The 12,825-nt window shown below is 40.1% G+C and overlaps 1 protein-coding gene across 1 annotated transcript in view; it reads right to left on the minus strand.

Annotated features, from left to right (window-relative positions):
- CUBN (cubilin) overlaps nt 1–12,825 on the minus strand; it is a 259,861-nt gene that overhangs the window by 75,738 nt on the left and 171,298 nt on the right. The window contains exons 44-48 of the mRNA XM_034644347.1: nt 10,089–10,263; nt 8,792–8,970; nt 7,419–7,628; nt 6,641–6,781; nt 4,136–4,317 (exon numbers count right to left, since the gene is read on the minus strand). Of these exons, the coding sequence (XP_034500238.1) occupies nt 4,136–4,317; nt 6,641–6,781; nt 7,419–7,628; nt 8,792–8,970; nt 10,089–10,263 (887 nt within the window). The remainder of the gene's footprint in view (nt 1–4,135; nt 4,318–6,640; nt 6,782–7,418; nt 7,629–8,791; nt 8,971–10,088; nt 10,264–12,825) is intronic.

A 12,825-nucleotide genomic window follows, 5' to 3' on the forward strand; every position in this document is an offset into this window, starting at 1 on the left:
AAAATCTTTAAAAAAAAAAAAAAAGGAAACGGACCAAGACAGGATAATGCACATGTCGCACGTGTCATGGCGTCAGGTGTCCAGCCCAAGAAGGAATGAAGGAGCGTGCAAAGTCGAGGGGGAAGGGAATGCCCTGCATGACAGCTGGCATCAGGCTTGCAGCTGATGGAAAAAGGCTCAAGGAAGGATATTGCTAAAGAAAATGAATGAACTGGTGGATGTGCTTTACTATACACGGTGGGGATGTAGCCCTGGAGTGAAAGCGTGTGGAAGAATTAGTGATATGTGCATAAAAAGCTCAATGTAAAAAAGGACGTGATTATTGTTATTAATCAGAAAAACGAAAGCAAATGCCACCATAGCATACTACACGGCTATAGCTGTATAATCATAGTAATGTAAACACTGAAGAGCAATTTAAACAAAATCTGTGACATATGTGTTTTGGGAGGAAGTTGGAGGAGTCTGAACTGTGCGTAACCCTGTGAGCATCTGTGGTGTGTGTGTGGTAGGGGTGGATTGTGAAGAGAGCTAAACCCTCATCTCCCATAGTTGCATGTGGATAGATGATGTCTAAGACCAAAAAAAAAAAAAAAAAGAAGCAGAATAGGAATATTATTTTGAAATAATGACAGACACACCCTGAGAAGTAGCTAAAAGAGCTGAAAGTAGATGCCTTTGGCACCTATGATTCAGAGATGGGAAAATGACAAGTAAGACGTGATCAAAATGTGTGGCTACTGCTGTAAATTTTATTTTATTATTTGAGTTCTGGAACTATGACTGTTCATGTTATCTTTACTGTAGGGCATGTGAAAATTCTACTGGTAAAATTCCTCATAATTATTATATTCAATATAATCTCAATTATGGAAAGAATTTCAAAGGGAAATAAATGGTTGCATACATCAAAATTTTAGCAATGGGTAGGTAGAATTTCAAGTACTTTTTATATTTTTTATTTTTTGAACTCTCCAAAATCTGTTCAATAGGCATCCATTATGTTTATCATCAGAATAATAGATTAAAATTAGTGTGCAAATGAATTTATGCCACATTATTACAACTACATAATATATTCATTGCCAAGGAAGGATNCATCAGAATAATAGATTAAAATTAGTGTGCAGGGGCGCCTGGGTGGCACAGCGGTTAAGCGTCTGCCTTCGGCTCAGGGCGTGATCCCGGCGTTATGGGTTCGAGCCCCACATCAGGCTCCTCTGCTANCTCAATTATGGAAAGAATGTCAAAGGGAAATAAATGGTTGCATACATCAAAATTTTAGCAATGGGTAGGTAGAATTTCAAGTACTTTTTATATTTTTTATTTTTTGAACTCTCCAAAATCTGTTCAATAGGCATCCATTATGTTTATAATCAGAATAATAGATTAAAATTAGTGTGCAAATGAATTTATGCCACATTATTACAACTACATAATATATTCATTGCCAAGGAAGGATAAGAAAATGTATCAAAATATGGTATACTGGGAGTAGTTAATTTTTTCCTACTTCATGCTTCTCTATATATTTACTGGAGGGGTGCCTGGGTGGCTCAGTCAGTTAAGTATCCGACCCTTGGTTTCGGCTCAGGTCATGATCTCAGATACATATCTACAGATATAAATAAATTTATATAGATATAAATAGATACAGATATAAATTTTATAGACATAAATATAGATATATAGAGTTATATTCAGTAGAAAATAGAGGGAAAGTGTTCCCTTTAAAATAATCAAGCTTAGTCCAAAATTCCCTGGCTTTCAAATAGAAGAAAGTACATAGGGTCCCATAGTTTTTAATACCTGATAAAAGACAACATTTNTAAAACTCCCTTTAAAAAAAAATAAAATAAAATAAAATTAGTGTGCAAATGAATTTATGCCACATTATTACAACTACATAATATATTCATTGCCAAGGAAGGATAAGAAAATGTATCAAAATATGGTATACTGGGAGTAGTTAATTTTTTCCTACTTCATGCTTCTCTATATATTTACTGGAGGGGTGCCTGGGTGGCTCAGTCAGTTAAGTATCCGACCCTTGGTTTCGGCTCAGGTCATGATCTCAGATACATATCTACAGATATAAATAAATTTATATAGATATAAATAGATACAGATATAAATTTTATAGACATAAATATAGATATATAGAGTTATATTCAGTAGAAAATAGAGGGAAAGTGTTCCCTTTAAAATAATCAAGCTTAGTCCAAAATTCCCTGGCTTTCAAATAGAAGAAAGTACATAGGGTCCCATAGTTTTTAATACCTGATAAAAGACAACATTTCAGTCCTTCAGGTATTAGAACTAGGGAGCAAAATCTGAAGTTTGAATATGGTCATTTTAGGGCAATACAAAGTATTATACTAACATACAAAGATGTTTTATATTTTTGAAATTCACTACCCAACAGGAGACAATTACATTGAAAAAAATATCTTTTTTTTTTAAGATTTTATTTATTTATTGACACAGAGAGAGAGAGAGAGAGAGCTTGCACACAAGCAGGGGGAGCAGCAGGCAGAGGGAGAAGCAGGCTCCCTGCTGAGCAAGAAGCCCTGTGCAGAGCTCCTTCTCAGGTCCCTAGAATCATGGCCTGAGCCGAAGGCAGATGCTTAACCAAGTGAGCCACCCAGCTGTCCCAAAAGTGTCTTGTTTTTAAAAAGGATAATGATAGTACTTCTATTCATTCAGTCAATAATTACTGTTTCTATTATGTGCCAGGCACTGGATATTCAGCAGTGAATAAAACGCACAGCATGTCCTAATAGAGAGTACTTTCTGGTGGTGGGAGCAGACAATATACAGACAAACAAACAAATACATGGGACGTCAGTTGGTGTGAAGTGCTGTGAAAGCAATAATGCAGGGAACAGGATGGGCCAGGATGGAATCTATTTAATGTAGGGTTTCAGGGATCAGGTCATTTTGAAGAGCCGGAAATGAAGAGAGAATGAACCAGGCAGCCATTGCGGAGGCACAGTCCAGAGGCCATGGGACAGGTCAGGTGGGTTATCAAACATCTTAGCAGATTCAAGGACCCAAAAGGAAGTGAGTGAGACTGGGTCATAGTAAGCAAAAGAGCAGGGGGGTTTTGAGACAAGATGCAGATACCATAGGGCCCGTTGGGCCGGTAAAGATGGGATTTCCCTCTGAGTGAGATGAGAGGCCAATAGAGGATTTTCAAGGAGAGCAGCATGATGTGATTTGCATTTAAACCCATCACATTGGCTGCTGTGCTGAGAATGCAGGGACACAGGGTGGGAGTAGGGAGACCAGCCGGTAGTTATTAAATTAAGTCTAAGTGAGCGGTGGTGGCAGTAGCAGTGGATATGATAAGAAGTAGTTAGATTCTGAATCTCTTTAAAAATACAGCCAGAGGAACTTGATTACAGATGCAACCTAAGGTGTGAGAGAAAAGACTCCAAAAACAGACATCGATGCCTTTGACCCAAGCATCTGCACGTTTGGAATTGTTATTGACCGAGGTAACAAGGGCAGAGGAAATGTTGAGTTGGGTAGAGAAATACATTAATATTAATGTATAATTAATCTAGTAATATATACATATATAGCTCTCATTTCGGTGAACAATCTTCTTTCCCACTCATGGATCTCCCTTGCTTTCCTTTGTTAAGGGAAGCTAAGAATGCTGACAGCATCTCCCAAAGCATTTGACCTTGGCAACACTGAGGGCAGGCAGCCCATGCTCTCCCAAAGGAGTTGCTCAGCACCTCGGCAGAGAACAGTTAACTATGCAGGACCACTCAACTGCTTAGAACTGTTTGTTGGTGACTGCTCCATGACTCTAGTCCTATTCAACTACATGCTACCCACAGGCCATTTACCCACTTTTGCCATGTGTAATGATCATTTGCTCTTAAAATTTATCCCACCTATGACCCTGATGTATGTTGTGACAATGAATAGGCTCTTAAAACAGGTTTTACAAATAACAGGGCAGTTCACTGTGCTTTTGTTCTATCGAAAATACTTCAAATTTGTTTGAGGTACAGTTGCACGGATGGGAATATTCCCAACCTAGTTTTCTGACTATGATTTATAGGTCAATAAACTCCTTCAACAATGGAATGTAATATCCCCGACTGCACGGGACACTTACTGTCACACGCTCGCTGCTGCAGGATGGGTCAGCTTCCAGACTCAGGTTGTTAAAAGTCAGGGTGATCCTCCTTCCTTCCTGCACTGTGATCCTCCACTCACAGACCCGGCCATGAAGATTTGGGTTCGGGTAGTTGGGAGAGGTAAATGTTCCCGTAGGACCCTGTAGATCCCCACCACACTCTGAAGGGGAAGAAACCCAAGAAAACTGCCAATCCANAGATGATGATGTGTAACAAAAGCTGCAACCAATTAGGGCAAGGACATCTCAGCACAATGAGGGAGCTCATTTGGTTAAAGAGATGGTTCCAGGCAACAGAGTGAGGAGCGTCCAACTCCTGTGATTTCTAGATATGTTACCTTCTCTCTCTTTACCTGACAGGATGCCCCTCAAATAACTAACCGCATATGGCACTGGAGGGTCTCAACGGGAAGAGGATGCCTTCTCCGTGCAGTGCTCTCTCAGTGTGATCTAAAAGGACAAGCTATATAACGACACCTGGGGCTCTGGATACCCACTGTGTGTGAGTAGGACTCCAGGGAGAGAAAAGGTGACACTGCTTAGAGCTGACTGCACTTGTATGCAAAGAATAGATGTCGTTTTGCCCTTCTTGAAGAGAGGACACTTCAGAGGCTGAATGAGTACATGAGAAAATAAACATCCCCAAAAGACAGCAGACATATTGCACTGACCAGAGGTATGGCTTTCCCAGATCTCCACAAAGTCTTTTTCACAGCCAGAGGAATTCTGAAGGTTTAAGTCTTCAAAATGGATGGTGAGATAGTGTCCTGAGGGACCCTCGAGATGCCACTCACAGAATAAATTGTCTCTATACGGAAGTGTTGGATATCCGCTGCTTTCAATGACACCACTTTGCCCTGTCACTCTTCCCCCACAGTGGGCTGCAGAAAAGAGCAATATTCTGTGACGAGACTTTTTTCTTTTTTTTTAAAAAATTAACCAGCACATTCAAAAACTTTTAGGTGCCAATCGAATATTAATTAACGTTTTTAAAATTTTGAAAATGTTTATTTAGTGTTCCCCTTATTCTTTGAAATCTACTATTGATGTAAAGAGAAGCGATACCACAAGTCCAGGCCAATAATGGGAAACGGAAACTGAATGGCGTATTCTGTAACATCTCATCAATCCTCCTGGGACACCACGTAAGAGCTATTTGTTGCAAGGAAGTTTCCTTTCAAGAACCAACTGTTAGATTGGTAGGTACTATCCTATGTCTGTGATTCTGAAGACAGAGGGCCTGCCCTTCCAGGTTTAACTATCAAATGAATGTTTCATTGCAGTAACTGGTATCTCGGGCCTGGCAAATTACCACTCAATTCTTTCTTATCAACTGGATGTGATAGTTAGATTGAATTATGTACAATTTGCCTCAGGCTACAAAACAACTTGTGGTATAGGTTTAATGTTGTTACTAGTAGGCTCTTCAACTTTTGACTGTATTAAATATGTTTGGTTAGTGTTCAGACCCACCAGATAGTAAATTCTATGTCACGGTGACCCTAATACAATAAATCTTCAGGATGCATGTGTATTGCTCATTTTTTAAAGTAAGGAAATCAAAACACTGAGGAGACATATTTGTTTTTGTCTAGTGACTGATTTGGCACTAGAGACATAAGGGAAAAACATTATCCATTAATGATGAGTTCAAAGTTACTGTTCTATATACAGTTATTTGCTTATATTTGAATAGTAAACCATTTTACTAGTTAAGGTGATACTATAGAGATTTCATGATAAAAGAAAGAAACAAAAATTTGATTTAACTAAATATGTCTTCACAAACAAGTTAGGAAAAAANGGTAGTTGGGAGAGGTAAATGTTCCCGTAGGACCCTGTAGATCCCCACCACACTCTGAAGGGGAAGAAACCCAAGAAAACTGCCAATCCAGTCAAAACGATCCCTTCCACAAGAAGTGTTCTATCAAGTATTTTCTCTGCTGTGCCACTGGACAAAATTATTGCTCTAATTTATCACTATGTGTATAGGAGGACTTACAGAGAATGTTTGTATCCACTTCCTGTCTCTAACATTTACTATGTAATCCATGTTTCCACGGATGACAGTTCACTGGCAGCATTGTGTCATCATGGCCCAAGACGTGTGGGGGACCAATCGATGGAGTAATCTCAAGATTCAGAAGATTAACTATCCAGTTTCTTCAGATAAAATCTGTATTTCACCAATGTCAGGGTATTTGGAATGCTGATTCTGGCAGCTGTGGGGCTAATGCACTGGTTTTCTTAAGATGAGGAATGTGTACAGTTCTCGTCCCACAACATCTTCCAAAGCATTACTTCCTTTCTTTGGTAGCCTGTATCACAGCTGTGGTGGGACTGTTTGATGAACATCTGCCTCTCCACTAAAGTGTAAGGTCCAAGAGAGTAGGGGTCATTTTGGTTCAACAACTGTTGTAACACCAGTGCCTCGCATAGTGTCCAGCCCCTCCATAATAGATAAATAGTTAACAGTGAACTTACCTTCCATGCTGGATTCAAACCGGAGTCTGAATCCTGAGGCAGTAAGAGAGCCATCTGTGACAAACCTCACCAAAGCAATGTTGCTAGAAGTGTCTATGCTGTCTGGAATGGTATTTCCACAGTATCTGCCCAATAAACTTCCTGTGAGAGGCAAATAATCAAGTATGTCTATGTCCAGGTGATTTATTTCATTTCACCTCTACTTGAGGTATTCTCCAAGTACAAAGAAAATAATAAAAGACAAGACCCTGCCCTCTCTGTTAAGAGAAGCAGGACAAACATGAATAAAATCAACATACTCATACAGATGATGATGTGTAACAAAAGCTGCAACCAATTAGGGCAAGGACATCTCAGCACAATGAGGGAGCTCATTTGGTTAAAGAGATGGTTCCAGGCAACAGAGTGAGGAGCGTCCAACTCCTGTGATTTCTAGATATGTTACCTTCTCTCTCTTTACCTGACAGGATGCCCCTCAAATAACTAACCGCATATGGCACTGGAGGGTCTCAACGGGAAGAGGATGCCTTCTCCGTGCAGTGCTCTCTCAGTGTGATCTAAAAGGACAAGCTATATAACGACACCTGGGGCTCTGGATACCCACTGTGTGTGAGTAGGACTCCAGGGAGAGAAAAGGTGACACTGCTTAGAGCTGACTGCACTTGTATGCAAAGAATAGATGTCGTTTTGCCCTTCTTGAAGAGAGGACACTTCAGAGGCTGAATGAGTACATGAGAAAATAAACATCCCCAAAAGACAGCAGACATATTGCACTGACCAGAGGTATGGCTTTCCCAGATCTCCACAAAGTCTTTTTCACAGCCAGAGGAATTCTGAAGGTTTAAGTCTTCAAAATGGATGGTGAGATAGTGTCCTGAGGGACCCTCGAGATGCCACTCACAGAATAAATTGTCTCTATACGGAAGTGTTGGATATCCGCTGCTTTCAATGACACCACTTTGCCCTGTCACTCTTCCCCCACAGTGGGCTGCAGAAAAGAGCAATATTCTGTGACGAGACTTTTTTCTTTTTTTTTAAAAAATTAACCAGCACATTCAAAAACTTTTAGGTGCCAATCGAATATTAATTAACGTTTTTAAAATTTTGAAAATGTTTATTTAGTGTTCCCCTTATTCTTTGAAATCTACTATTGATGTAAAGAGAAGCGATACCACAAGTCCAGGCCAATAATGGGAAACGGAAACTGAATGGCGTATTCTGTAACATCTCATCAATCCTCCTGGGACACCACGTAAGAGCTATTTGTTGCAAGGAAGTTTCCTTTCAAGAACCAACTGTTAGATTGGTAGGTACTATCCTATGTCTGTGATTCTGAAGACAGAGTGCCTGCCCTTCCAGGTTTAACTATCAAATGAATGTTTCATTGCAGTAACTGGTATCTCGGGCCTGGCAAATTACCACTCAATTCTTTCTTATCAACTGGATGTGATAGTTAGATTGAATTATGTACAATTTGCCTCAGGCTACAAAACAACTTGTGGTATAGGTTTAATGTTGTTACTAGTAGGCTCTTCAACTTTTGACTGTATTAAATATGTTTGGTTAGTGTTCAGACCCACCAGATAGTAAATTCTATGTCACGGTGACCCTAATACAATAAATCTTCAGGATGCATGTGTATTGCTCATTTTTTAAAGTAAGGAAATCAAAACACTGAGGAGACATATTTGTTTTTGTCTAGTGACTGATTTGGCACTAGAGACATAAGGGAAAAACATTATCCATTAATGATGAGTTCAAAGTTACTGTTCTATATACAGTTATTTGCTTATATTTGAATAGTAAACCATTTTACTAGTTAAGGTGATACTATAGAGATTTCATGATAAAAGAAAGAAACAAAAATTTGATTTAACTAAATATGTCTTCACAAACAAGTTAGGAAAAAATACAAAATATTCAAGTTTGCTAAAAAGAGTGGTTTAAAATGGAAAGCAAAATAAAATTTTAAATTGATAAATGACTTTGGTTTTAAACATTTACATTCCTTACTTATTTCTATCACTAAAACAATCTTACATTTATGTAGATAGAAAGACTTCTCTAAAAATGGTATGCTTTTTTTTAACTTTTATTATAATTAGTCTGTCATAACTTTCTTATTAAATACAAAAAAAAATATGTTGTTACCTATAGCGTACTTGATCTTGAACCCCACCTGAGTGGGGCTGTTGTCAGATCGGAATCTCAAATACATCACGTCTCCTGAGGACAACTGGCTGCTGGGCAAAGATCTCCCGCAAACCTTTAAAAGTACTGGTGCATTCGAATCAGCCCCATCTCGCAACTCAAGGTAATTGGATGTGCAGCTAAAGTGGAAAGAAAATTCCGTTTAACATACTTCACCAACTTTCTCCAAGAGCAATATTAATCATCATTCTTGTAGCAGAAGACACTACGACAATCACTGTAAGCACAGGTGTGTCGCTTGAGAATGCTAAATGATATTTTCCTAATCATTATATGTTCTTTCATTCGTAGCTCCAAAAGGCAGGTGTTACATGTACCACATCGAAGAATGTTTACTTGTCTTCCCTCCATATTCCATATTCATTTTACAAATATACAAGTCATTCTCAAATTAATGCCTAGGAATTTCAGAAAAACAGGTACTTTATTTCACATGATGAGAGGCCACATCTCACGTGCCCTGCCACCTAGACTGGTGGTGGAGAGTTCCAGCTGGAATGTTCTGTGTCCATAACAGTGGGTGTGTGTTTACCCAGTGTGTCTAAAGGAAGTCAAATAGCCAGTTAATGCTCACTGAGTGGGACCGTGGTGTTAGATCGGGTGCCCATAAATAGTAAGCAATAGTGCCCTCTTGTATCTAAGTTTGGTGCCAGACACATATTCTTGCAAATGTATACACGAAGAGAAAAAATTGAGCGTTTTTTTCAGTCAGTATGGTTATTCTCTTTGTGTTCAACACAGTAAGGCTTACTCCCTGGTTTGTAATCCCTTAAGAATTCTCGATAAAGAGAGATCGGGAAATTGTATAGTACTTGCTTTAGTCCTTTCTCTGACACTGGTGACCCCTAGTGTCATGTAACACGAATTTCCATTTGTTAAACAGGTATTTTATTATTTATGACATTGAGTGCGAGTCTGGGAAAATAAATATTCATCTACCAGAGACACTATATTTTTCCTGGGGGAGGAAGAACGGGTAACATAAATCTCAAACAGCCATCCTCCGTGTCTCTTGGAGGATGTGCGTGGCATCAGGAGAGACAATATCCATGTACATAAACTGCTCAGCTAATGCGAGTGGCTGGCAGGCAGTGTTTTCAGGCTCAAGGTGTAATACGTGTCCCTTCCCCAGTTTTTAGATTTCCTGTGCTGAGAAAAGAAGAGAAATTATTCTCAAACATGACAGCTAGAGATTACTAACTCTGAGTGGGAGAAAAAGGAAATGGAAGTGACCTACTTGGGTGTTTCTTCAATATTGAATTGATCTTCAAACTGCAGCCTTATGAGCTTTCCAGGAGGAGCAGCTAGGAGCCAAGTGCAATCAGCATGCTGGGGGTAATTGTCAGGGTGGCCGGGGGAGGTCACGTACCCCGCAGAATCCATATCGTGGATGTAGATATTGCCCCCACAGGCTGGTGAGAAACACAGTTAAATCAATCGACAGTCTGGGAAAGAGGATGCAATGCCACTATTTTCTTTCTTTCTTTTTTTTTTTTTTTTTTTTGAACTATCGCGTGTCTTTTTTTTTTTTTTTCAATTGAAATATAGTCGACACTCAATGTCACATTAGCTTCAGGTGTACAACGTAGAGATTTGACAAGCCTACATGATTTCACATATATGTGGAATCTAAAAAACACAAACAAATAAACACACAAAAAGCAGGAACAGACCCATAAATACAGAGAACACACTAGGAGTTGCCAAAGGGGAGGGGAGTGGGGGGATGGGCCAGATGGGTGAAGGGAAATGGGAGGTCCAGGCTTCCAGTTAGGGAAGGAATGAGTCATGGGGATAAAAGTACAATGTGGAGAATGCAGCCAACCCACCGTACTGTAAGAGCCTTGTACGGAGCAGGTGGTGGTCACAGCTGCGGTGGGCACAGCACCACGTCTAGACTGCCCGCTGGCATTTTTTAAAGTCTCTTTATCTGTATTTCCAACCTCCATATCCTTTCATCTGAATTTATCCTCATTCTCTTTTTAGGCAAATAGACTCTGATAAGCACGTGAATGCGGTAGCGCTTGTAATTTCCCACTGACTGGGCAGTTCGGCAGAAAGCCGCGGAGCTGGGATCTTGATGTTTAAAAGACTAAGCAGATATGTATTTGCACAGCTCCGTGGGCACTCGCCCATTACGTTTCTTCAGGATTTAAATGCATTTGAAGAGCAAGAGATGACTGGCCTGAGTGAATTTATTAGCCAGTTTCTGGAAGAAGATAAATGAGCTTTTTACACTTCTTTTCTAAAACACCAAAGTACGTAAAAATACTTTCCTTTTATCAATAAACATTTTTTGGCAATCTCAGCAAACAAACCAGGCCAGAGTAACCCGGGAACTTACAATGCCAATGAAATGAACCTGATAAATTAGCCTCACAGATACGTGGATCTGATAAACTCTCCTGACATTTATTTCTGCTGTTACCCAGTCACTTATGGACCTATCCTGAATATTGCCATTACCCAAATGCTTCTCATCTCTGAAACCCTAAACTGTAGACTCTTCTGACTGCCGTTAACTCCCTTGCTCTTGGCCCTTCCTTTAGACTCACCTTGCAAAAAAAACAATTTCAGGACTGTATGTGATTTAAACCATTTGCAGAAATCAATGCCTCCAAATGCGTGCTCTCCACTCCCAACACTGCAAGCAACTCTGCTTTCTCACAGAAATAGAACAGCTATGTAAGACTTGACTCTATGCCCTCAACCCTTATTCTCCCCACTCCTTCTTGAGCCTCAGAGCATGGCACTTCGAGTTCTCCTTTAGAGCGCGATGGAAGAAATCAGATGAGAACACTCCCTCAATTTGTTACCACCCTTAAGAAATTAATCTGCATCTCTGCCTCCTTTATCTTCCCCTGCACACTGTCTTCCTGTACATCGGGTCAGCCTCCCACTCCACTGTCTCCTGAGGGACCGTGCTCTATGGAGGCCCTCCCCTTACCCTGTGCTCACACTCTCTCTCCCTCCCTGTCCCCTCCTCTCCCCCTCTCTCCTCCTTGCTCCTGGCATCTTTGCACTCATCACATGCTCAAGTCAGTTACAGTCACATTCTCTGCTCTCACTGCCCTCTTTCCTCCTCCACCTTCACCTTTCAACCCCATCAAAGCACTCTTGTTGCCTCACAGTTGTGTACCCAAGCATCTTTTTCATCTTTATTTTATGTCCACAACATTTAACCTGCTTGATCACATCTCTCTCTTTCCATTTTTGTCCCCCAGCTGCTTGGACACTGAGCTCTCCTCCTCCTTTTAGCTCTCACACCATTCCTCCTTTGGTCCCCGGGTGCCTCTTTCTGTTTCCCAGACACTGGAAGTTTGTACCTCTTCATCCCCGTCACCTATTTCACCCATCCCCCAACCCCCTCCCTTCTGGCAACCACCCGTTTGTTCTCTATATTAAAAAGTCTGTTTTTTAGATTCCACATACATGTGAAATCATACGGTATTTGTCTTTCTATGACTGGTTTATTTCACTTAGAATAATCTCTAGGTCCATCCATGTTGTCACAATGGCAAGAGTTTACTCTGTTTCCAAGGCTGAATAATACACCATTGTGTACATATATATATTATATATATATATATATTATATATATATAATATATATACACCACATCTTCTTTATCTACTCATCTATCAATGGACAACAGGTTTTGAAATCAAAAGAACTTTAAGTCTAATCGCAAAGGCAGAAAGATAGGGAGGAGGTAATGGCCATACCATTCTCATACAAAAAAAAGGTCCACAAAGGAATAAAAGAATCCCCTTAGTGTATCTGAATTACCACCAAATATCGGCTTTAAAAATGTAATTTAAGACTATAACTCAAGACTCTATCGTGGGAAAGTAGAGTTCTGTGGGATGAGCTGATGTCTACTCAGTAGACACAAGGCACTGCTACTCTCTGAAGCCTCAGTGCCCGGTGACATTCTGCCCACACCGGATTCAGCAGCTGAGCTCAGCAGAGAG

This window comes from Ailuropoda melanoleuca, chromosome 15 (assembly GCF_002007445.2).
Source record: "Ailuropoda melanoleuca isolate Jingjing chromosome 15, ASM200744v2, whole genome shotgun sequence".
In the NCBI taxonomy this organism is placed as follows: domain Eukaryota; kingdom Metazoa; phylum Chordata; class Mammalia; order Carnivora; family Ursidae; genus Ailuropoda; species Ailuropoda melanoleuca.